The sequence below is a fragment of the Felis catus genome, chromosome A2 (assembly GCF_018350175.1).
Source record: "Felis catus isolate Fca126 chromosome A2, F.catus_Fca126_mat1.0, whole genome shotgun sequence".
NCBI classification, from domain to species: domain Eukaryota; kingdom Metazoa; phylum Chordata; class Mammalia; order Carnivora; family Felidae; genus Felis; species Felis catus.
The window spans coordinates 34685898-34713363 of NC_058369.1; the positions used below are offsets into that span (position 1 = coordinate 34685898).

The following is a 27466-nucleotide window of genomic DNA, read 5'->3' on the forward strand; positions in this document are numbered from 1 at the left end:
AGACCTAAGCTGAGATCAAGAGTCAGACACCTAACCAACTAAGTCACCCAGGCACCCCCTCAGTTCCACTTCTATCTCTGCCATTGTCTATTCTACTTTTACCTCTATGTGACAATCCTGCTTCGGTTTTAGATACTACCTAATGTTGTAGACTATAGCTATTGACATGATTTTCCCACTTTTTTTAATGTTTATTTTTAAGAGAGAGAGAGAGACAGAGAGAGAGAGAGAGAGAGAGAGAGAGAGAGAGAAGCGCACAAGCATGAGCGGGGAAGGGGCAGAGAGAGAGGGATACATAGAATCTGAAGGAGGCTCCAGGCTCTGAATTTTCAGCACAGAGCCTGACGTGGGGCTCAAACTCATGAACTGTGAGATTGTGACATGAGCGGAAGTCGGACACTTGACCAACAGAGCCATCCCGGTGCCCCACCCCACTTGGTTTTTTTAGCCATGACATATTGCTGCAAAGCCATTCCTCTCTCCAGGACAGCCTCCTGATCTATCCAGGTCCTTGGCTGCAGGTTTTACCACTATTATGGTCCCAGTAGCAGCTGCCAAGTATGGAACAGATCTGATGAGTTGCTCCTGATCCTTTACCAAATTCCCTCCCCCTTCCTTTCCAGGGATTCAAATCTTACTTATTTCAACTTATGCTCAACTTGGAAAGTCTGCTTTTATGATATTTCTCTGCTGACTCACATCTCTAAATGTGCTATAATTATAGTAGTCAATGTTGAGTAAGCTTAAAGAAAGGAGTATGCCAAAGAAAGTGGGCTGAGATACACAGGCACGCAGCTTAACGGACACATATTTTACAGAAGTCTACATTCCTTTCACATAAAGAGAACTGGCTTGGTTCTTATTTATAGTTCTTTTTTATGGGGACTTTATGGGTAAAACCATCACCAATATTCTGCATTTTGTTATCTACGAATAGTGAGGAGAGCTCAGTTAAAGCAGAATTCTTCATCTTTCTCTTATTTATTATGTAGGACGAACACAATTTGGGGACAGGTTTGCTCTTGGTGTGGGGCTGCTGGTTTTCAAGAAATCACATATGGTAAAATATCGCTGTCCTTGGTACAAACCATGTTGAGCGTGAGAGGCATTTTTCACACGAGAGACTAATTCCTACAAGAGGAAGAAAAGAACACCAGCTAGGACTCCAGAAATGTCAAAAGCTTGCCTGCTTTTTTCTCTCTTGATAAAAGGCCCTTGATGCTTATTATGGGATAGGGGGCATCACAGTGAAGAAGAGTAGTCACAAAGAAGGTCACCATGGATATTTTTAGCCTATGTAAATTTGGGGGACAGTATGCTTTTTGAGTTCACCTTGAATCATCACATACAATTCTCCATGATACAGTGGGTGTTGCAAGGTATCAGTATTTGCAAAGATTCCACTGGCCAAGCTGACGGCTCTCTGGGATGCCCCAATAGCTACTGCTACTAAGATAGAAGCAGAGTCTATTGGGGCAAACACCTGTTAACGTTTTGTATATATTATCTGTACTGTTAATTTTTTCTTTTTTCTCTTTGTTGCATCTTTGCTTATCTAGTAACTGACAGAGTTTTTTACACTTCTATACATCCTAATGTCTAAAGCGCAATGACCTGCACATAGTATTTATTAATCAATTAAAAAAACACAAGCATATATTTTGGAAGTACCGTAACTTAAAAGATGCACATCTGATTGTCTAACAAACAGAAACTTCCAGCTTCTTCCTAGGAGCTCAGGTATATGTCTGATAACAGCCAACAAAGACTATTGGGGAGAAAATGCTGGAAGTGGTACTTTTCATATTTTAGCATGTGTATTAATCAGATACACACGATAAGGATATGTTAAAGGATGGGGATCATTTAATACTTCTGGAACAATAGTGCAGGGTGAAAATAAAAGAAGGGCTCCTCCAGAAAAAAAGTAAAGTAAACAGTAAAGTGGAGTAACCTTCATTTCTATGAATGTACTCGTGACTAATAATTAGGGGCCTCTGCTGGCCACACAGGCATGGTGAGCATCACTAGAAAGAATGAGCCTGCCCTAGTATACACTCATTTCTAGTCATTTCCAAGGAACAGACATGAGTCTAATCTGCTTATAGAGACTTGCTCCCCTTTAAAAACACAAGGAGAGCTAACTTTTAGAACCCGAGGGTCAGTGGTCACTCGAACCCTGAAAACAGTGTGACATCAACATTTTAACCAGAATTATACCGACACTGATGCACCCACTAACTTCTTGGTCAATTTTCTTTTCACTGCAGCCTTGCCACTAATTTTCCTTTTACTGAAATTACTTTTATAGGGGTCAATTATGTCACATTTACATTTTTAAGAAGATGTAATTCACTCGTATGTTTTAATGTCCATATTAAACTCTGCCAACTGGCACTCCAGCTATTTCCATTTTTTTGGGGGGGGAGATCATACTTCTTTCAAGTCCATATGGTACAGATCTACACTTGTGCGGCAGAGAGGCTCAGGGTGAAAGGAGAGTGGCAGAGAGCGAGAGAAAAAAGAAACAGAAAGAAGTAAACAAAAAACAAACAAACAAACAAACAAACAAAACCCAAGCTGCAGCTCTTCTGGAATCTTGACCTCAAAGGACAGGGATACAGAACAGGGTCAAAAACTCCCAGGACTTTATCTTGAAGGGAAGGAGGTCTCTAGGGAATTATGGCACCAGCTCCGAAGTTGAGGAAAATGAGCCGTCTCAAGAATAGTACTGCAGAAATTTACCCAGGGGGCAGCTGGATCACTGTAATCTGAATATGTTGATCAGCTGGTTGGACCTTCTGCGTAGTTCTCACATTAAAGTCCTTCTTTTGCTTCTCTCCTACAGCGGTTTTCAAAGTGTGGTCCACAGAACCTTGGGGAAGTTCCTGATGTAAAACTATTCCATAACAACAACAACAACAACAACAACAACAACAACAACAACAACGACACTCTGTTGGGATTTGCACTGATGAAGCAAAATGAGGGAGGGTGAAACTAGCGGCACATTACCGCGGAATCAGAGCCCTGGCACCAAGCTGTACTAACAGTCACTGTTTTCACCACCACATACTTGTAATAAAAAGTTGCCACTTTCAGGTACGAGTGTCCTTGGTGAACAGTAAAAGAATATTAACTTATGTTTTTTTAGAGACAGAGAGAGAGGGAAAGGGAGAGGAAGAGCACCAGCAGGGTAGAGGGGCAGACGGTGGGAGAGAGGGAATCTTAAGCAGGTTCCAGGCTTAGCCTGGAGCCTGATACGGGGCTTGATCCCACGACACGGGGATCATGACCTGAGCTGAAATCAAGAGTTGCATGCTCAACCAACTGAGCCACCCAGGTGCCCTTTTCAAGAATATTAATTTTATTAAATATCAAGTCTTGAACACAGGTCTCTTGAATACTCTGTGACCAAACGGCAAACGCACAGAGAGCAAGTCTGGGGCATCCTGAACTCTGGTGGCTCTTCTGAAACAATGCGTTTGTGCAGCTGTCTCAGTAGCAAGCGAAACCACCTGATTTTCCATGGAATATTCTATTTTCTTGGAAGAATGACAGACACACTATGGTCATCCTGACTTCATGATGTGGTGGAAATTTTCTCAGCTATGAGCGAAGTGAGGCTATCACTTTGAGGAAAGCAACTGACCGTTGTGTGGCTGATGATAAAATTTATGCTTTAAAGTGAAAATTAGATTTCTGGAAAAGTTGCATCTACCACTCTTGACAACATGCCAATATTTAGACGTCTTTCCAATGAGGATGCTGTGATATGAACAAATGTGAACTTTTGGATAGTGTATGTTGAAATGTGCCAAACTTTGGAAGATCTACATAATCTAATATTTTTCATACCGAACAGTGCAGGATATACATATATAAAATGCATCTAATGTGCGAGACAGATCAATGGATTTTAATATAAGAGTATCAAAAGCCCACTGAAACAGTGTCAAGTTTCGCCTAAAACTAATCTTTAAAAAGAAACTACTACCTATTAACTTTAGTGTCGTACCAATGAAGAAAATTCACAATTATATGAAATGGTTATTAGGAAAACCCCCCATTTTCCAAATAAATATCTCTAAGAAGTCATATTTTTTCAGGCACTTCAACCAAAACAACATATTGCAACAGCTACTATGCAGGAGCCAATAGTAAGGTAGATGCTAAAGGGATTTGCAAAAAGTAAAACAGTCCCGCCATTCTCACTAAAATTTTTAAAAGATATTTTTTATAAAATATATAGCATATATATTTATACACAAAATAATAGAATACAAAAAAATGTTTAAAAAGCAGTGTTTAAAAAGTTCCAATTAGTTTTACCTCTTACCAAATTAGTTAATTCAATAATTTAATTAGTTAATTAGTTAATACCAACAGTTATAACCCAGAATAAACCTTGTGCTCTTTAGGGTCCTCGATTTTAACAAGTAAAGGAGTCCTGAGACCAAAAGGCTCGACAAGCATTGCTCTCCCAGGATGAATGATTCTGGGAGCAGCCTTTCTCAGTGTGTTTTTCCCAAAGCACTCCTCTCGTGAAAGGATTCAAAATAAGACGGCTCCCCACTGGAATGAGTTTGGAAAATCTGGAGAATCGTAACGTATGCCATTCTTGGAGACTTGCAGTCCTTGCTACCCTGTTAGAGACTCAGAGAAGCATCGCTGTACAGCATCTGTTTTGCCTTATTTAATCCAGGGTTTCTTCACATTGTCCTAGGAAGACTGTGAGTGCAAAACATGCTGGTCACCCAGCCTTGGAGAAGGGGTATGGGCGCTGTGGAAATCGACTGTAACTCACCTTCCAGCCGGACCACCAAGGGCACCTTGAGTTGCAGCTCCCGACAGGCTTTGGTGATGCCGTTGGCAATAATGGCACAGTTGACGATCCCGCCAAAAATATTGACAAGGATGGCTTCCACCTGGAATCAAAAACAGGAAGGTGCCCGTCAAAACAGTGCTAGCTGACATTAGCATTAAGACTCCTTGCTGCTGTTGTTTTAACACAGATTATAAACTGTAAGACAGAAGGCCCACAAGATGTTAAGAAAGTTAAAATTTAGTACTGAATTAGTAAAGGTCAAGACATACCATTACCATATGAACCCATATTCTTCTATCACTCACTTCTCTGAACTCAAAATGAAACCAATCCCCACACATTTATTATATACTCTTTTCTGGTTTCCTTGTGTTGTTGTCTAGAACTGTTTCTTGATGAGTAGCGTCATTTAAAATCTCACGCGCTTACTTCTTTTCCCTCCATGGTTTATACTCAAATTTTTATCTGTCATGGTACCTTATGGGATATTTCAAAACTAAGAGCCAATGATTTGTTGTCTTGTACTAGCAGGTAAGATTCAAGCTTTTCCATGCTTCCTTAATACCTCTTTGATATGCTAAAGGTACAGTCTCAGAAACCAGAGATAGTTTAATTATCTCAGATAACAACCTTTTTCATTTAAAAAAAAAATTAGCCCTAGAAGAATGAGATACAAGCTCATACCACAAGTAAGAATCGGAGGAAAGTCAAACCAGTAGCTGGAAGTTTTCAGAAATGTAAATTTAAACTGATTATGTTAACCTGTTTGTACACATTCCATATTCAAAGGCATGCGGGCAAAAAAAAAAAAAAAAAAAAAAAAAGACTTATCCTGACTTGATAAATAGGTTTAAGAAAATCCTGTATAATTAACATGAAGAACAAGATAATGAAGAGAATTCATTACCTAGACTAATTGATAACACCCAGAGAAAAAGGCTATTCATCACGCTGGAGGCATCAAAATTCCAACAACGTCATCACAATTAAATTAGGGTACACTAAAGCATATATATGTGTGATGCATGCCATTTTCAAATCCTGTCATTTAAATATGCTAAATTTACTACACAAAACATATCGGGAAAGACTGCCCGGTATTTGTTCAGCACTTCACTGTTTTAGAAAGTGCCCGTTACATGAACCCTCATTTAAAATTTTTATTCTTGCCCAAACCCTATTCGGTAAGTAAAGTGAGGGTGAGCCCTCTGTAGCTGATAAAGCTCCACAGAGAATTCACGAGGTTACACAGCTCACATGTAGCAGTGGTGAGGCTCCAAGTCAGCTCTCTAGCTTGCCTGCTGATTCTTCATGCATGTCAAATCTCTGAACTTGAATCTTGCAAGCGGTATATACCCTGTCCCAAACACAGTTTCCTGCTCTAAAAAATGGGACTAACAGTACCTTGTCTGTAAGGCTGTTGGAAGGCCTAAATGAGGTAATACACATAAACCACTTAGTACGTGCCTGCAAAGTACTCAAAGTATACTTATATATGCATTTATTTGCAACAAGCCATGATGAAAATGGACAGGTTACCTAGATAGCATGTAAGAAATAAGAAAGCCTCGTTCAGTACACTATAGCTATGCTGAATCAGAATATAATAGAAACGAAAACTTATGTAAGTCCAATCGAAAGGTAACGTCTTAGGAATAAAATAAATGACCAATATTTTTCAAACCAATTAGAGGTTGGGGCCACTCCCCAAACAGAAATCTCCCATTAACATTCACAGCAGGCTGACTGGTAAGCAGAAGACTGCTTTCTAATGACAGCTATTAAATGCTGTTAGCACTGAGGCTTCGTACAGAAGTAGTTTCCAAATAGCTGTGGGATGGAGAGGAACTTGCCAAAACAATGAAATAAAAAACACTCAAGAGCAATAATGACTCCACGGGGTCCAAGAGAGAAACTTAGTAACTGCTGAGGCTCACTCAGGTTTGTGTAAGGAAAACTAGGCTTTTCTGGTAAAGCACACGTTGGCACCTGTAGACCTCTGCCACATTTCAACCTATACGTTCTTTAAGGATGAATTCAGAGGTCAAAAAGTTCTAGGTGAACTTCTCCTGCCTCATTAGGTTAGGGTGAATTGATCAGTTTCACTCATCTTTACAGAGTAGTTTTATCGCACACAACAAACTTATGTGAATTCACCTAAATAGGTAGGAGGTGGGGAGCAAGAAAAGATACCCATGACCTCCTGTCTCAGTGCTATTGAGGAGGTGCATGCCCTGCAGGGAGTGTCAATGTAAGCCCTGGATTGGCTTGTCAGTATCTCACAGTGTTTAGTGAGCATCTGGTATTACAAATAGATACACTTTAAAAATACATACTCTTCATTTAACAACTTGTAGCTAAAAGTAAGCCAACCACGTGGACTGGTACTGACCCCAGGAAAATGCCCTCTTTTCCAACAGTGGAGGAATGATTAATTGCCCTTGTTTGACTCACTGAGAAATGGACTATTGTTCTCTACTATAGTTTATTCACCGCTCATCCTGCAACTGCACTCCTAGCAAAGGAGGGTCACCTTTGTGCTCCTCTACAACCGGGGCCATGGGTTTTTTCCATCAGCAGCTAGCACAATCCATGACATAGCATAATCATCAAATAAATGGTGGTTTCAAGAGTGAATGAATTAACTTCAACAGATGCTTCATGACCATCATCCTTATACTGGGTACAGAGTTAAGTGCTTAGGATGTGGACATGAATAAGGTATGTTCCCTGTCCTCAAGGAATTCAGAGACTAGTTTGAGAGCCAGACCAGTAAGTAAACTGGTGATTACAATCCACAGTTTATAGCCGCCTTGCAGAGCTAAGATGAGGGGAAGGCAGAGCCAGCGACGCAGACTGCTGCTACTCAAGAGGCTTTCTGAGAAACCTCTTTTCTGTTACAGTCAGCAAAGAAAAGGAAAGAGTAGGAACTCAGGTAAAAGGGAGCAGCCAGGACGAAGGGAGAGTGAACACCCCACTTAGTTTGTTTGGGACCTAGAGATTAAATGGGGATGGAACTGCAGGTGCCAGAGGTCCGGGGTAAGTACCTGGCTCTTTTTGCTTATTCCTTCTCTTTCCAGAGCTGGGTGAAGGCAGGTGTCTGAAAGCAGCCTTTCATGAAAGTAGCAAATGTTGAGATGAGAAGTATAGCCCACGTGAGAGGGGTGGAGGAGAGAGAGAGAAAGATCAGGAATGTAAAAAAGGAGGGGCGCCCGGGTGGCTCAGTCGTTTGGGCGTCCGACTTTGGCTCAGGTCATGATCTCATGGTTTATGAGTTCAAGCCCTGCATCAGGCTCTGGGCTGACAGCTCAGAGCCTGGAGTCCGCTTCAGATTCTGCGTCTCCTCTTCTCTGTGCCCCTCCCCTGATCACATTATCTCTCTCTCTGTCTCTCAAAATGAAAAAATGTTTAAAAAAATGTAAAAATGAGAGAAAGGGAAAGAAAGCGATGAGAAACAAAGACAAAGAATTTGACCTATACTAACAAGTCAGTTAGGACTTTTAAAAGAACAAGACACAGAAGTACACAGACTGCTTAGCTCAGGGAAAGGTGACTGCTTAGAAGACGTGCCTTGCCATACAGCACAGCGAGCAAGATCACCCCCAGGGGTGTTGGAAGACCCCAGTCCATGAGAGATGAGGCCATTCTCTTCCACTATACAGTAATTTGCTGCAGTCATGCACTTTAATGGAAATCTCATTTAAAGTTTCACTCTGGACCGATTTCTATAATTAACTACTGGAATCCGCAATCTCAAACTGAGAATGAAATTAAGACAGTCTGCAAAGGAAAGCCTTGTGACATCACTGTTATTATTTAGCATGTATAAAGCATGTCCCATTTCCCACGTGTCCCTCACGTGTCCTTCTGTTATGACAACCACTAATTGTTCCATGACAATAGCAATAGCAACTTTAAGTAGTCTTTTGTTTTGTTTTGTTTTCCTGGCAAAGAGAATGCTAAAAAAAAAAAAAAAAAAAAAAAAAAAAAAAAAAAAAAAAAAAAAAAAAAAAAAAAAAAAAAGGGCAGCGGTTAGGTCTATTTAAGTATCAAGAGATTTTCCCGGAAGATTCCTAAGTGCTTTCACCAACAGGCTTCTCCGAATTCTCAGGTGAGAATTACAAGGGTTGCTATTTACTGTTTCACAAAAGTAAAGATCATCTAGTGAGGCAGTTACGGTGCCAGATGCACGGCGCAGGTCCCCGGCCCCCAGACAGCTACTCCCACGGCGAGGTCTGTGGCGGCTGCTGGCAGCTGTGCAGGTGGTCAGGGGGTCCAAATGCAGGGCTTTCAAATGTCTCTGTGTGTCTGGCTTTGCAAGATACCCTCTGGCTGCATATTTGAGTCCACAATTAAAAGTAAAGAATGAACTTCAAAAGAAGAAAAGCGATACAGCCGTTGGTATTTATCAAGCTTCTTTCAACCCCAAATAAACAAAGAAATCAACAGAATCACAGACTAAAACCCTTTTTTGGCAACATAATCTCTTTGAGGATCTGATGAAATGAGGGAACTTCAATCTCCTCAACTCACACACACACTACAGTTTTTGGGGGTAATTTTAGATAAGTCCTGTGACCAAACTCTCCTTTAGGATTTGGTCTCGAAGGCAGATAATGACAAAGGATAACATGTCGCCTGTGTGTGTAGGATAGGGGCACAAGTTTCGGCGGAATTGTGAGTTCTTTGCAACTATTATAAAATGCTATGTGAATGTATACCTTTCTGGCAAAAGTGTCCATAAGAATCAAAACTAATAATAATTACAAACAACAAGAGCTAATGTTTACCAGGCATTTAGCAGATGGTAGACAGGATTCTAATTGTTTTACATGTATTAACATGTTTAACAAATGAGTAGTATATGAGGTGGGCATAACCATTTTCCCCACCTGAGGCTCATGTACCCGGAGCCTGAGAAGTTGAGTGGTGGGAAATGAGATGGACCACCCCCGGTTGGGATCAAATCATGCAGAATCTTAAGAGAGTAAACACCATGAAAAGGAGTCTGAGAAGCCTTTGGTTTCAAGGCACCTGCACAGAATTCAGGGACAGTGGAAAGGGAATTAGCATTGATTCAGCAACCATATTAAGTTATGTGATAGGTTTAATGACCTCCATTTTATGAACTGACTGAGGCTCAGAGAGTTTAGGTTCTGCTAGCTGTTAAGAGGTCCCAAGTTCAAACCACGGTCTGTTTCACCTTACTGCACTCAGGGTTGTCTGGAACAGGTAACACTGACACATACCATACACGTCGGGGCTGGCAAACTTATTCTCTTAAGGGACAGTAAATATTTTAGGTTTTGTAGATCAGTCTGTGTCCCAACTACTCAACTCTGCCACTGTAGCATGCAAGCTGTCCCAGACAATACATAAATGAGTAAGTGTGGCTGTGTTCCAATAAAACTTTATTTACAAAAACAAGTGGGTCGGATTTGCCCTGTAGGCCAAAGTTTGTCACCTCCTGACACAGACATGATTTGATTCATGGTTAGCCTCAAGTCCACTGCAACTACCACCTCTCCTTTGCGTCGTTTGAAATCTCTTTGATAGAACTTTTCACATTTTAAGTTCTCTTCCTTTGGTTCACCATTTTCTTGCCATCACTGTAGCAGTAGCTGATTAAATAAATGTGCCCATGCCAACGTTAATATCGTTTCCCTGAAACAAAGTCTGTACCTTTCACAAGTCCATAAAATGTCTTGAGCACCTTTTCTTTATTCTCTTGTTAACATTCTCTTGCTAACTCTCTTTCTAACATTGGCTGGAAGCGAACAAATCGCCTTCACCAATAAGCAAGCCATTTTGTAACGGTGATTGCAAATGCCGAAGTACTGGCTGCATTTAAAACACACGGTAATATCTACAATAAGCACAGTCAGTGCGACCAGTGGGTTTTGCCTCTGCTTATTCTAATTCAGCATGCTAATGTGGTCTCGTTACAGTAGGCAAGACTGATAAAAATCAAGCAAGCATGTTTATATTAGGCAAGATAAGGGCATTTTTTAAATCACAAGTTACTTTAATTCCAAATGTTGTTGCTCTTGCTTAAGCATCTGTTTCTGTTAAACTGCTTTTCTCTTTTTTGTTGTTGTTTTTATTTTCCTGCTGAATTCTAATCATGCCTTCTAATCCATTGGCAGCCAACGAAGGAATATAAACGGTGAAGGAAATTAGATGCAGCTTGGATAATTGATGTTTGTATGCCTGCCTTTAATAAAAATACTCCGCTAAATTAGAGGGGAGTCTAAATGGATTCAGTCAATAAGGAAGTGATTCAGGTGAGGAATTCAATCTTGGGTTTTGTTGTAAACTTATAAATAAGGCGACTGCTCAGTTCAACTGGGATGAGCTGCTCTGGCTTGCTTTTCTACTTTTGGTTTGTTCTTGAAATTTCAAATTATGTTCTTTTGTGAAAAATTGTGCACTAGGATTGCTGGGTTAAAGCAAGTGATACACCCTCCAAATCCCAATGAATGGCATGAGAACAAGAGTATCTCTTGAAAAACTCACCCTCTCCCTCTGCCCTTTTAATTTCTTCCATTTCTTAGTAAGTTTACACAATGCAACCTGAATAATCTCAGAGTCAAAAGAAAATATCTTTATATACCACCCTTAATATCAAACATTTGGCATTTTTAATTACTCATTCAAGATAAACCCAACCATTTTATTCCAACCCTGGAATCAGTTATTCCAAAACTGATAGCATAGAAATAGCATCTGTAGATAAACAGTATCTGGATGGAAAGCCAAGTTTCCATTGAGCATGACCTCTGAGAACAGCCAGAATAAACAGAGGGAAACGTGTCTGATTTGTCCTTGATTTATTCTCCTCTTCCTGAATTCCTTCCTAGTTATATCCTGCAATCTTCTCCTCACTAAAATAAGTAAAATGGTATGGAGGATGAATATGTATTGCATGTTGATTTTCCTAGGTGCTAGTAATCACATACTACCACTTCCCCAGTAAGTAAGCTGAGGCTCAAAGAGCTTAAAATCACTTGTTCAAGGGCACAGAGCTAGGAAGCAATGGAGGCATGATTTGGACCAAGTCAGTCTTACTGCAAAGTTCATGGCCTTTCTGTTCCTCCCAGCTGTCTCTCTATAGCCAGTGACTTTCACGATTAGTCCAAAGCCCCAACTCTACTTTGGCTCTATTCTAAACTTCAAGGGCACATTTCTGAGTCCTATATTCTGGTACCAATGTATTTCTTGCTTCCAAACCCCAAAGCCTTATTAAAATGGATCAGAGGGAAGAGATCTTTACAGTTTTCTGGAGCAATGGGTTTCAGTTCTTTACTACCAATGTTTCCTGTTCACGGTTAAAGAGCTGTCCAGAGCTTGCTGTCTGCAATCCTTAGATGGGATTGCAGAGTGACGATGATGACGTAAGAGTGGATCCTGGCCCTCAAAATTTAGAGTCTGTCCTGAAACAAACAGATGTCCCTATGAGACCTCTCTCTGTAGACTGATAAGTCCTCTTGCTCATTTCTGTCATGGTGAAAATTATCCCTTTGCCATTATTATTATTACTAGAATATGGAAATATTAATTATTTCTAATTATGATCCATAAAATTCTAATGGAGAATATGTCATTTGAGACATACTGTTGATGTAGATTTTAAGTATTAGGTGATGGAATGGTCACTGCAAGGTGCAGTAACTCTGCAGGGCTATTTGGAGTACTGTGTTGAGAACGAGGTTAGGGTCATGACCTGGTTTAGGGGGATCTGTGACCTATAAGCAATGTCTGCCACGCAGTGGAGGAAAGAGTCAAATCAAGTGTATTATAGGTTTGTCTCCCTAACTTTGCAGTCACATAACACAAACTTTGATAATTAGAACTGAAAGATTTAGTCTGTCAACACTGCCTTTTCTGTACAAAAAAAAAAAAAAAAATTAGTAAGGAAACCTAATTCACATCCAGCATAATGACTACAATCTCATTAATCATGTATGTTTAAGTACATGAAAACCAAAAACAAACGAATATCGACTTCCAGCACTAGGCAGGACAAAGGCACCTTCCGTTATGAATACTGGTTATTTTAATAGGTTAAAAAATACTATGAATAGTGCACCATAGACATTATTATGCCACACTTCCTCTCCAGATGAGCGCCTATTAGAAAGTGAAAGCTTTCTAACATGTGTCCTAAGAAACTCTAGGCCTGTGTAATCCTTTATGAAAAAAGTCATCTGGTCAAATAGTATGATTCTAGCTTAGGACAACTTTAGTGGACGATCTGTGTTCTAACTTCTACATCCTGTTTTACTCATTTTCTACAAGAGTCAAAGGGTTGGAAATTTGATCGCCAATGAATTCAGAAGCTAGTGTACTGAGTGTTTGGATGCCCCAGGGATCTAGGGTCTTTCTCCCCAAGGATACTAATCATGTCACTATTTACATCGCATTTATAAGTGGTAAGTAAGTGTCTGCAAAACTGGAAGGCTTTTGTAATCAAGAACACCAACCATGAATGCCAAGGCCACTCCAAGAATGGGATACAAATGTTTCCTCACTTGCCAGCAAACACTGTAGCTGGGGTTAAGTCAGCTATTAACAGGAAAAAGAAAAAAAACATCTAAAGATGGAAATATTGGTTGGCATTATAAGCAGGCACAGGAGACAAGAAGTTAAAATGACTGAAGAACACAGATATTTGAGGGAACAGCACAGACATATTTTTTTTTTTATCCTCTGCAGAGACATTTCCCATATCCTTTTGAACTGAGAATCAGAACCATTGTCAGGATTACAAAAACTACTTGGACATCCAGAATGGCAAAAGCAAGGTTCTTTTTTTGAGTGTCAGGTGTTTAAAATAGCTCTTGCAAAAACTTCTATGATGTATAATTTGGCCACAGAGCCATTTCAAACTAAAAGAAAAGAATAAAAACGAACACGGAGGTTTTGGTCTTACCCATACACCAGGAAACATTAAAGGCTTTAAAAAAAAAAAAAAGAGGCATACAATTCTCACTTAAGAGCTCAACTATCAGAATTGACTGTTAAAAAATATTTTAATTACAAAACTGCTTTCCCAGGTTAACAGATAGTTGCTTTCAAAGCAGGATGCTCACTGCTCATAAGGCAATATCTGTATCTTATTTGTAATGGGAATTACATTGGTGCAGACTAAGAATATTTATTGGCACATTCTTTCTGAGTAGTATTTTGTCCAGTCCTCTCAGATTTATGTCATCTTGATGAATGTGAATATGTATGCTCCATCATCATTCATTAGAGAGTTAAAATAGAAAATACCCATAAAATTGGCAACCTGGTGAAAGACCCATTTATTAATCTATAAGCTGGATGTCTACTATCTATTGTTGCAACCTAACCGTCTCCACAGGGTAACCGTTCCTACAGGAAAGGTGGAAAAATGCTTCTATGGGTGATTTCGTTGCCTGTATTCATGACTGACATCAATTAAAAAAAATTAGCTAAGCAGACAGAGCCAAAACTTAGGACCACACAGATTCACACTTCACACCATAGAGAAATGAAGATAAATTTAGTTAATAGCAAAACCCACTGTTTCCGTAAATAACAAGTCTAGTGTAAGATGAAGGTGGCATATAATGATTCTGTGATGCTTCATACATCTGTTCAGATAAATATATTAGATTATTTAGTTTTCTGGAGAAACAAAGGATTGACAAAAATTCGTATCAAAACCCCAATGGATAAATATATAACTCAGAAAAGTCAAAATGTAAGCTTCAACCAAGATCTTCATAAGTTACAAGCTATTCATTATGCACTAAAATTTACATTAAAATTTTTAAGTAAAATAATTTTAAAAATACATACATATGTTTCTTCTCATAACAGATCTTTCCCATATATTTGTGAAAATCAGTATACTGCCCCAAATTTTCTCTGTGACAACATACTTCTGGCTTATTTCCTAAAATCCCACCCTTTGTCCATCTCAGTAAAGTGACCTCACCCTCAAACTTCACACCCCTAATGATGGACACCAAAATACTCATTGAAGATACTATGTATGCCTTAGCATCAAAAGTTTAAACTCATGTACATTAAGCAAAACAAAATGAAACAAAAAACCTCCAAGAAAGTTACCCATTAAAACATTTGTAATTATAAAAATCAACATCCCACCAGATGTAGGGCTTCTCTAAATAGCCTGGGCAGAACTGGGCAGCCCTGTAAGATTTAATATCAGGAAGAGAGGAATCTACAGAATTCATTTTTCACCTACTAACAGCATCCAATGTCACTGTTGCCAAAAAACACCCTGAGGTATAGACAATATTCTAAAATTACTGATATCACTGTCTGACCTTGCTGTAATCTATTGTGTAGAAGTCTGATCTATTTATTTAGCAGTTCAGGAAATGTCAGAATAACATGTCTGGAGCAGATTACTTCCCACAGCCTGCTCGGGATGAAATTTAACAAAACTTTTCACCTCAAAGTGATCTAAATCATTTGTTGGTCACACCTTCTCTCACCCGTAGTTTAACCTTTTATGGACTTGAGTGGAGTTTTCAAGTTGTTAGACTTTCTCTACAAAAGAATTCCCAAATATTCTATCCCTTGAGGCACAGGCTCAACCAACTATCAAAAAAAATGTAATTTAGGGTCACCTGGTTGGCTCAGTAGGTTGAGCATCTGACTCTCCATTTTGGATTAGGTCAGGATCCCAGGGTCATGGGATCAAGCCCCACAATGGGCCCCATGCTGAGTGTGGAGACTGCATAAGAGTCTCTCTCTCTCTCTCTCTCTCTCCCTCTCTCTCTTTGCCCCCCCTCCCCCACTTGTGCTCTCTCCCTCTTGCTCCCTTAAAAAAAAAAAGATGTCATTTGGGACCTATGTTCTAGATCCCTGTGCCCCTCCTGACCCATCCCACCTTTTTCCGCCTTGTTCCTCTCGGTCCTGGAAGGCTGACTGTAGGGACAAATGAATGGGCTCCTTTCTCACTCTAGCATTTGGGAAGCCTTTGATGGAGGAGGGGAGAGTCAGGATGTTTACATTCCTCCAGGTCCTTCCCAGTGAGGTTGTCTTGAGTGGGTGCATCCTTCCACAAAAGATCCCTGATCTCAAGAAAGCCTTCATTATGGACTCTTTAGTTAAGTAACTACCCCCTTCTCTCTTCCTTTTGGTTTAGAGATATAAGAGGTTCCAGGCCACTAGTTCTCAGTCCCCAGACTTTCTCTTTTGGTTCTTGTACTCCTTACCCCCACCTTCACTATCCACCTCTCTGTAAGTCAATTCTTCTCCATATACCATGAGTTGAGTCAGTAATCGTTTCCTAGTGAGACTGGTAACAACACCCTATTTTGACCAACCCAGCTTGAATTTGAGAAAGTCCATTCATCTGAACCTTGTAGAACTAGAAGGTTAATTGTTTAGTTTTCCCTTCTCCACAACGTATCTGTGGTTAAACAATGAAATAAAAGTTAAAAAAATTGTTAATACTCACAACTCAAGCCATCTTAATGAGTATTATCAAATACTTCCTTCTCTGGTCCTTTTTGGGAGATGCCTAACACCTAAGAATCTGAAATTATTGCTCATTAACTGTCTGGATCTACACCCAAGGTAAAGCTGTGAAAGGAAAACAAGCCAAATGCTTTATTATCTTGGGTCCTGTCCATTATAAATGACAAATGATAGCTTGTTAGGTGAAAACGAGCATCTCAGCACTAAAATGGCTTTATTTGGTTTCTTAGCTGCAAACGAAAACTAAGGAAGGCCCATCTAGAAGGAGACTTGCAAACCTTATTTTCAGCATAATGAAAGATAGGCTCAATAAGTCCCAATCCCCATGTGGCCTCCCAGTCTGTCTAAAGGAGGAATACAGGTAACATGAAAACAAACCTGAAAAGATGGTTAATAAGTAAAAATGTAGGTCTGCAGCCTTGGAAAAAGATGATGTTTAACTTCCATGAGACTACAATGACCCAGTTGTAAGCAGTGGTCTCACATTTATCTCAAAAGTCACATTATTCTGCTTTATCAAGTAAATAAACGGTATCATTGAGCTGTTAATAGTCAACAATAAAAAGTACCCCAAGGGAATACATACAGGATGGCTTAACAACCAGGAAAAAATATAAGAAAGGAAACAGAAGCACTCAAACTATGTATAGCTTTTCTAAGAAGTCAGCATCCCCTGGTAGGTCAGACATGCACGTATACTACTGGAATCCATAAGATTCAGACACATATTTGTTTTTTCTGATATGTCAGAGATTCTTCTTCTCTTCCCTATACCCATAACTGACCTTTATACTCTGAAACACCTGGAGAAAAATAAAAATCCCTTTGTTTGTAGAAAGCCATCTCCCCAGCTCCATATCCCACGGCGTGGATTTATTTAATGAGTGTGTATTTTCTTACGTGCTAAGTCTAAAAGGTAATCTTGAATTATTTAAAGTCTGTTTATGTCCTACCAAAGTAGAAGCTCCCTTGGATTCAAAGATGCATTTTTGTAAATGCCTTGAAATGACTCCTTTTTGTTTCTTGTTAAGATCATCCTAAATACCGTGTCCAAGTTTTCACTCTAGAAACTTTGGGATAGTTTTCTGACTTGCTCAAGACTTAATTGCTCAAGACTGAGTTGCTCAAGTTGCTCAAGTTGACTAAAGTCAACTCCAGTTTCCTGTTTGCCCTGAGTGACAACTCCCATAATGCCCGTTCCTGCCACACATGTGGCCTAAAAAGTTTCCTTCCACACGATGCCATCTAGCTACCCTCCAAAGTTCTCATCAGCTAGGTGGGAGGACTATAAGCTCTACCCAGTCAGGTCTGTGAACAGGAATTCTTGCTCAGTTTCGTGCTGTAGTTCTCTCCATGGAGAGATGCACGGGGGATCTTGAAGGTGGAGGCCCTTCCTACGGCAGATTACACCATGTGACGAAACTGCAGAGTGCCAGCCTTTTAACTGGAGAGAGGGGTTGCACACTCAAGGCCTTCAAGGGCCACGGAGGTCAATAAATGAGTCAGGAGGCTCTGGATTAAAACAACAGATTTTGACACACTGAAGAAGACCTGCCTTTTCTAAAGGGACCGTTGCTACATACTCCATCCAATTGTTGCCATGGGAATGTGAGCTAAGATCTTTGCATTTTCAAAAGCCAGAAGTATGGATTTTCGAAAACATTGAGCTTACTAGATAAAATGTATTTGAGAGCTGCATCCGTCCTCAGTGCTTCATGACTGAAACTGCCTCAGGGGCCAGGCATGTCAGCATCCTGGAAGGTCCTCGCCAAACCTTCCTGCTGCTATGCCCACCCTCTCTGCAGCTTTCTGACTTTTCCTCTCTCCCAAGTGATTGTAGAATCTCTGCATGGTAAGAAATATTCAGGGGGACAACTGTTGCATGGGTAAATGGAGGGATGCAGAATAAAGCTGTAAAGGCAGAGAAAAATTTAGCAAGTTTGAAGACAAGATCCCAGCAGGATTTCTTAGGCTAAGGAAGAGTGGAATGAAGAGTTAAGAGTGTGAATCCACATATGGTAACAATATTGCTATGCCAGAAGCAGTTTGGCCAATGCTTGCTGATCACTTTTTAAGATGCCAAGCGGTTTTCTAAGTATTTTAGATGGGCTCACTCACTTCTATCTCACTATGATCCTATGAGGAAAGTGACGTTTTTCCCTCTTTTATAGACAGCACTCCAACACAGAGATGTTAGGAGGCATCCCCAAGGTCATACATCTGGAGAGTGGCAGACCCCTAGCATGGCTCCAAAGCTACCATGCCATACTCCCTGCCCTGCACGCTGTCCCCAATACACCTGTCACCCCAGTGCAACGTCCTAGCTCAAGTCCTTGTGTGTAGCCTGAAACACCTTTGCTTTTCCTTTCTTTTTTTTAAATATGAAATTTATTGTCAAATTGGTTTCCATACAACACCCAGTGATCATCCCAACAGGTGCCCTTCTCAATACCCATCACCCTCCCACTCGCTCCCACCCCCCCATCAACCCTCAGTTTGTTCTCAGTTTTTAAGAGTCTCTAACGTTTTGGCTCCCTCCCTCTCTAACCTTCTTTTTTTCCTTCCCCTCCCCCATGGTCTTCTGTTAAGTTTCTCAGGATCCACATAAGAGTGAAAACATATGGTATTTGTCTGCCTCTGTATGACTTATTTCACTTAGCATAACACTCTCCAGTTCCATCCACGTTGCTACAAAGGGCCATATTTCATTCTTTCTCATTGCCAAGCAGTATTCCATTGTGTATATAAACCACAATTTTTTTATCCATTCAACAGTTGATGGACATTTAGGCTCTTTCCATCATTTGGCTGTTGTTGAAAGTGCTGCTATAAACATTGGGGTACAAGTGCCCCTATGCATCAGCACTCCTGTATCCCTTGGGTAAATTCCTAGCAGTGCTATTGCTGGGTCATAGGGTAGATCTATTTTTAATTTTTTGAGGAACCTTCACACTGTTTTCCAGAGCGGCTGCACCAGTTTGCATTCCCACCAACAGTGCAAGAGGGTTCCCGTTTCTCCACATCCTCTCCAGCATCTATAGTCTCCTGATTTGTGCATTTTAGCCACTCTGACTGGTGTGAGGTGATATCTCAGTGTGGTTTTGATTTGTATTTCCCTGATGAGGAGTGACGTTGAGCATCTTTTCATGTGTCTGTCGGCCATCTGGATGTGTTCTTCAGAGAAGTGTTTATTCATGTCTTCTGCCCATTTCTTCACTGGATTATTTGTTTTTCGGGTGTGGAGTTTGGTGAGTTCCTTATAGATTTTGGATACTAGCCTTTTGTCTGATATATCATTTGCAAATATCTTTTCCCATTCCGTCCATTGCCTTTTAGTTTTGTTGATTGTTTCCTTTGCAGTGCAGAAGCTTTTTATCTTCATGAGGTCCCAATAGTTCATTTTTGCTTTTAATTCCCTTGCCTCTGAAACACCTTTTCTATGCATACCAATCCAACCTGAAGGGCCAAATCCTCCCATGATGATTATCTTCTCTGGTGGCTTTAAAAATCTGTCCACAAATTCTTCAATATCTTCCCTTCAATGTGTAGAGCTTTATTCCTCTTGAGTGTGGGCTAGACTGAGTGACTCACTTCAAATAAGAGAATATGGTAGCAGGAAGCAACTTCCAAGATGAGGTTATTAAAAGCACTGGAGCTTCTTCCTCCTTGCTCTCTCTCTCTCTCTCTCTCTCTCTCTGTCTTTCTCACTCTCCCACTTTCTTTCTCTCTCCTCTCTATCCTTGATCACTCACTCTGGGGAAATCCAACAGTCATGTCATAAGGACACTCAAGGAGCCTAAATGAGGCTCTTATATAGCAAGGAACTCAGGACTCCTGCCAACAGCCTGTGAGTGAGCCATGCTGGAAAGGGATCCCCAGTCTAAACCAATCAAGTTCGTCATCATAGTTCAGATGACAGTAAACTTGGTTTACTGTTTTATTACAACCTTATGAGAGACCCTGAGGCAAAACCACCATATAAATAAAATCCAGTGCCATTTATCAAATAATTAGAGGCTTGATTGTTGGCTCATTGGTAATCAAGAGTAGATTTCAGTAATGGTTTAAGCAGCTTTATTAAAAATAGGATGAAATTGAGTTGTTTCAATAGAAAATACTTAACACTTGAATTTATAGCAGATAACCAAATAAATATGATGTAGTTTTACCATTTATTGACTGTGTATTAGAATGAAGACTGTCATCCTCTGTCATAGTGAGATATGCTTATTAAACTGCCAAGTCCAAGGAAGTGACATGGATTTATACTTAGTAAGAGGATGTTTTTCTTAAATTTTATATGAGTGAAAACTCCACTGTGATGATGTTCCTTTGGAACATGTCAGCTATGCTTTGTTTTTATGGATATAAGATAATTTGATATGTCATTAATATCTTATTTAGCTGAAGAGAGTATTTGGGTTGTTTTCTAAAAAAGATGTTACAAATGTCTTAGGTACAATGTGTGTTAAATGAGAAATACCGTGGCATTAACATCACAATTCCATCTTACAAAACTCCAGCAAATAATCTAAATTTGTTAAGAACATTGACAAGTATGGGACTATCCCCATAAAGTTTAATCAACTGCATGCTTAAATCTCCTTCGAACTTCTGATAATTCTGACTGTGGTGCTTAATATAGATTCTTGAAAATTATTAAAATATGTGGTATAGTGTTACAGTAAGTGAGTTAAGGAAAAGATCGATATGAAACATAATTGTGACAGGTATCCACTAGAGGCCAGTGTAATTCAGCACAGAGAAGGAATTTATAATCAATCCCTGTGGAAAAACTAACATTATTTCTTCCACTTAAAAGTGGAGCTCTTGTGAATTGGAGAAAAAAAAAATGATGAAGAAAGCTTTTTTGATTCTCTGAAGAGGAAATTTCAAAGGATAAGAAAGATGAGTTGAGAAAGGATGAGTCATGAAAAATTGGGGAAAAGAGAATTCCTGTCTCCAGAAAAAAACAGCACGACCATAAAATTTTGATGTTTCACCAATGTAAGCATAAATTTTCAACATACCTAGTTTAATTGTACGCTTTTCCATAAATGTTTCATATGGCAAAGATTTTAGAAGTTAAAGATATGGAATACCCAGGAAGTACCACTGTAACCTTATTTTCAGGGCAATCACCATTACTAGCTGCCTAGACAATGAGAAGACTTTTGAAGAGGGGTGGGGTAAACCGTACATTGGCAATTTCCTTCCCGTGAACAACTTCACTCAGAACAGCTACCAAGTGGTTCCTTCTCAAATATGGAAGAATTCACATAAATTCATCCAACACTACGTTCATACTGTATAATACATTTCTTAATAATGGCGCTACATCATGGTCATGATACTTTTTTAACAAGGGACTAAACCAGCTTCTTAAAACTAAACACGAAAGTGGAAATGAGAATTTGCTTCTTTAGTAAAGCTAGACAATAACATTTGGTAGGATCTTGTGTAAGAGACTTAACTTTGTAAGAGTGAAGGCTGAACCATTTAACACATAACCCCCAGACGAGTTCTCTTTCCCCTCTCCTCCAGCAGAGGAAGGCGCCTTATGTAACGTGGACATGCCAAGGATATTAATTAACCATAAATGAACCATTAGAGTCGGACAGGACCTGAGAAGTCAGCCAGCCACAGCTTGAACCTTTTCAAAGACAAAGAGTTTCCTCCTTTGCATGGTAGCCCATTACATTGTCAAGGCTATAATTGTTTCTAAATTATTCTTTAATCCTTATATTAAGGAATCTCATACAACATACAACAAAATGCTGTTTTGGTTCCAGAGGTCAAAAAGAGGAGGCAAGATACAAAGATACATAACATATAATCCGGACTTTGAGGAGATATAAAATTTTACCTATGAGAATCCGATTTAGACCTCTGACCCACAAGTACTGGTTCTATCAGCTACTAGCTATGTGAATTACTTAACTTCTGTAGGCCTCAGTTTCTTCATCTATAAAATGGGGATAATAATAGTACCTACCTCACAGAGTTGGTACCAGGATTACACGTGATAATTCAAGTAAAAACACTAAGCCTAGCACGGGGTAAGGTAAGTATTCAGTAATTGTTAGCTATTATTGCTAGACACTGTTCCATTAACAAATAAATCTTTACCAAATGCCTAGGGGGTATGATTTATCTATTATTAATTACACTAGTTTTGGAGACAGGAGAACTGATTCATGAAGCAGCTTACAAGCACCAGCAGCTAGTCAATGGACACACCAGGATTTCAACATAGCCTTGTCCCCCTACAAAAGCTTTATTCTGCTACAAAAGCTTTTAATCGAGCGGCTTTGATAAAAAGTGAGGTGAATCCCTATTCCATGTGATAGTGAACTTCACCCTTCTCTGACCTACAAGTGACCAGTACCAAAGTCTAACCACAAGACCCCTCCATTCTGATCCACAGTACATCAAGGGATCCTGGAGGTGGACATGGTGGCGGACTTTGAAATGTGAAGCCCCAAGCCCTGCTTCCAGGGGCGATCTCTCCTGCTGCTCAGTGTTCTCCTCCTGGAGCCCCGTTCCTCGTTTATTGCCACCTCTGTAGGGGCAGGATGTCCCTGTGCCTGCCACTGTTCAACAGGGGAAGCCCCAAAAGTTTCCATGCTACAACATGACCTAGATGTATGCTAAAGAATTCTTTTTATATTTCCAAAGCCAACCTTCCTTTACGTAAGAGGATATAGTAAAAACCAAACAACCATAGAAATAGCTACACACACACACACACGCTTAGTGTATGTTCCAACTAGAGAATAATAAGAAAGAAGGCTATTTAATGCTTCCTTCCTGTTCTACTGCCAGGAGCCTGATTTTATCTTCAGACACCTATGGGTTTGTCAGTAATCCATTAACTGAGATAAACATGTAAGTTAACTTTTTGTTAAAGACATGGCACTGTGTCAGCTATAACACTAGGTGCATCATAGGTATTTGGTCCTGTCATCCTCACCAAAGTTCAGGTGTTGACATTGGAGGGCCTGGAGGTCAGTACCTTGCCCTAGGACCAATGGCTGCTTGAGGTCTCAGCTAGAGTTTAAATCCAGTTCTACTTGACCATAAAGCCCCAACTCTTACCCAACATGGTACATGGCCATGTACCCCATGTCCTGCCACCTTGAGGGTACCTCAGGTTTCACTACTATAGTACACCAGGACCCCAACCCCAGGCTAAAAGGAGGCCTTTTTATATTTCCCCAAACAATCCTCCTTCACTTAAAAAACAACACGAAACAGGGCACCTGGGTAGCTCAGTCGGTTAAGCATCCGACTCCGGCTCAGGTCATGATCTCGAGGTTTGTGAGTTCGAGCCCCATGTTGGGCTCTGTGCTGACAGCTCAGAGCCTGGAGCCTGCTTCAGATTCTGTGTCTCCGTCTCTCTCTACCCCCCCTCCCAAACTTGTGCTCTGTCTCTCAAAAATAAATAAATACAAAAATTTTTTAAAAAAAGAAACAAAACAAAACAAACAAAAAAAGCACAAAGAAGCAAGCATATAAAACATTTCACCAGTAGTCAAGTGGCAGACTTGGGTCTTTGCTCCAAATTAGGTACGGGACCTTGGAAACACCTCTTCATCGGTCATAGCCCCAACTGCATCATCTGTTTCGGAAACCCCAGGGAAACATTCTTGCACCAATGCACTAAATGCATACGCAAGTAATACATGCCGGTCACGGGGGACACCGCCAGCAACGGGCTCTTGTTGCACTGTGTCGTGTTTCTGTAAACTTTTTAGTACTACAACAAGGAGAGAGAATTGAACAACACGGAAAAGAATGGGGATCAGAAAGTCAATGTTTGGTCATCCCTACTACATATCTAGGTCAAATTTGGCTCTCGTGGATAAATGAAGATTGAGAAGAAGAGCTACAAATTCAAAGAATGTAATTAGGGGATAGTGACACTGTCAGAACTGAATTGCATCTTTTGGCATAAAGGGGACTGAAAAATAATTAAAATGGGCTTTTAAAAAGCCTATTGTGGGTTATGTTTAGGAGCTGAACATTTCAATGAGAAGCATTTCCAATTCTTAGAATTAAATCAGTGAACATTTACACATTAATGAGCTTAAATATATGTACATTTCTCTAAGGTAGGGAGAAGTTTACTCAAAAGAGGCAGGTAAATGGAAAACAGGAGTGTCTCTCAGCTCTACTGGACTCTCACAGACTAAGCTTCAAAACTTACTTTTTTTATTTTATATAGCCTTGGGAACAATAAAGTATGACAGGGATATTAGAGGAAAGAACATTCAAAAGAAATTGACAAAGCTCCTACAATGTCTCTAGCATTGGGTTGAGATGTGGGGAGAGAGTAAGTTGATGGCCAGAAAGTCAGGTTGCCTTTACTCATTTTGTAATCCAGTGGTGAACATGATCTAGAGAGTGAGAAAAAGATTTCAAAGGTATAGTTCAACTAAGAATATCTCCTTATAAATGCTAAAACCCCCATTTAATAGCTACTTCACCACCTACTTAGAATGATACCTACAGAATGACCATATTCTTTTCATTGTCCGCATATCTTATTAAAGGGGATGACAGCTGACACATAAATCATGTATAGTGTTCACACTGCCTCATCTATACCACGAGGTATAGTCAAAAGTCAAAAGTTCACCAGGACACTCATCACATCAGGCTGAAGCCTCTAGAACTGAGAACAGGAGATAGGGTGATGTGGCCATTGCCTTTGGAGACAGACTGACTAGGCTGCAGAAGGCAGGTTTCCTTGAATTGGGCTGCCACAGCTGATTGAGTCTTATTTGAGGATGGTTAATGGGTGTACCCTGAGAAAGAATTTCATGCAGTCTCCTTTGAAAATTTTTTTAAGTTTATTTATTTATTTTGAGAGAGACAGAGACAGCGTGAATGGGGGAGGGGCAGAGAGAGGCAGAAAGAGAGAAGCCCAAGCAGGCTCTGTCTGCCCTGTCAGCACAGAGCCTGGCAAGGGCTCGAACTCAGGAAATCATGAGATCATGACCTGAGCCCGAACCACGGTTGGAACGCTTAACCAACTGAGCCACTTAGGTGCCCCTCATGCAGTCTCCTTTAGAGTTGAGGATGAACTGATAAGAACACTCAAGTCCACACACTAGAATTCCCTTTTCCTTACATCCACTAACTTCATCTTTGTCCTTTCTATGCCTCGCTTTTGATTCTCTTCCACATCTCTCCTTCAACTCTCAAAGCCCAAATGCCCACAAAATATACTGCCTTTGCCAAAATGTGCCTGGTTTTCTCTCCTTCACCCGCCACAAGATTTTGTAAAGACTGGGGTGGAACTTCCTTCTTATCTCCTCTCTTCGAAGACAGAATCCTTTAGATACTTTATTATTTCTGACATCGGAATCCATCTGGGAACAGACGCCCTCCCATACTGAAGGCTGTTTTGCCCCTGAAACACTACTATTAAACAAGTGCTATATTTTAGAATGGTTCAGAGTCTAGAACAGAATGGTTCAGAGTCTAGAACAGGAGACATGCCGAATTTCTATTGTTTAGTTCCTCACCAATAGCAGCACTGATACTAACAACACACCAGTACCTCCCTCCTCTTCTCCCACCTCCTGAAAGCTCTCAAGGATCTCCTGTGTTTGGCTCACAATCAAGTATAGACACTGGGGTGCCATGATTTTGTTTCCTCTGTACTCAATCTTCAAGAAGTGCTTGAGTGGAATATAAAAGCCAATGTTACCTCATTCAAAAATGACCACTGAAGGACACCTCTTAGGAACTCTTTTGTCACTGGTAAACGTAGTCTCACCCATCATGGATAATCGTGGATCTGCCAAACATTTCTACCTAATTCCCCCAAATCTCTATAATATGTACCGGTGAGGGAATTCAATCCACTGTGACTAATGAAGAAGAGAACAAAGGGTGTGTACAGAAGGCAAAAATTATCACTGTTTCTCACAAACCTGATTATCGTCTTGACGTCTCTATCGTATTCCCAAGGATTCCAGGATTCTTTATTATCCCAATTATCCTACTTTGGATGGACTCCAGATAGCAATGTCCTTACTAAAAGTGTAGGATGGTACCTCAGAACTGCCACTTCCTGCAGATATTTATTGGCCAGATGGATACAGGAAGTATTTTAAGAATGTGAACTACGGTGTAAAATTGCCTGGGCTCAAATTCTGACTTTGTAACATACTAGCTCCGTGTTCTTGGGTAAATTATGAGCCTCTTCTAAGCCTCCTTTCCTTAGCTATGAAACAGATTATAGTAACAATGCGTGCAGGTAAAAAAAAAAAAACACAAAAAATGCAAGAAGCTGGCATATACTAAACGCTCAGTAACTGTTGGGCATTACTAATACGACCACTATCACCTCAACTCTATCAGTGCTCTCGTTGTTTGATGGAAAACTCCAAATGAACATCACTTCGGTGCAACAGCAGATAGGAAGGTGACACAAGTTTTCCTTGGATTCTGCGATTTGACCCCTTCTTACTAGATGATCTTACTTATCGCTTTCCTTTTTTACAACCTGAACAATCTTTTTACCATCCTCTCCTGCTTGATCATTGGGTCTAAAAGACCTTATTCTTTCTTTTCCACCCTTCCAACACTTATCCCTGCCTCCAAGAATATGCTCCCTGTACCCACGCGTAATCACCGCTCTTTCTTCCTCACCTTGCATCAGATAATCATTTCACATCTGATTAAGTGCTCTTTAGTTTTAAATTCAATGCCATTTAAGATTACTATGATCTATGGCTTCCTAATTGACTCATAAATTTAACTTGTCTTTCTAATTACCGGGTGAAGTGTTTCCTATTCTTATTTGGTATTGCCTTCTTGCGGTTGGCAACATTCTGGGAACACAGAATAAGACACAGTGACTGCCACTGAACTAACTCACACTTATTTTTCAAGTGTATTAATTATCCCTAGAATTAATATCAGGAATCTTGAAAATGAAGTAAATCTTCACTGGACAGCAGGGTAGCACTTAACATCAGGGCTAGTAGGGTTTCATACAGTATAAAATACAAGACATTTAGCCTCAAGTTGAAACCTGTAAAATGTTACTGTAAGCTCAGAGTTTGATGTACAGAGAGGAATTCTAGTTCCGGAAGATCCTGCCTTCCTGTAATCTAGAACACAACCCATTTATTAACT

General features: G+C 40.1%; 1 protein-coding gene across 8 annotated transcripts in view; it reads right to left on the reverse strand.

Annotated features, from left to right (window-relative positions):
- The window catches only part of SUCLG2 (succinate-CoA ligase GDP-forming subunit beta), a 482508-nt gene that overhangs the window by 230152 nt on the left and 224890 nt on the right, over positions 1-27466 (reverse strand). For 6 of the 8 annotated variants that reach the window (XM_023249935.2, XM_045051842.1, XM_023249939.2 and 3 more), the window contains exon 10: positions 4808-4928. In XM_023249935.2, coding sequence (XP_023105703.1) covers positions 4808-4928 — 121 coding nt within the window. Of the gene's footprint in view, positions 1-408; positions 1132-3898; positions 4732-4807; positions 4929-27466 lie in introns of those variants that run through there. The other 2 variants (XM_045051841.1, XM_023249940.2) reach the window with 2 other exon arrangements.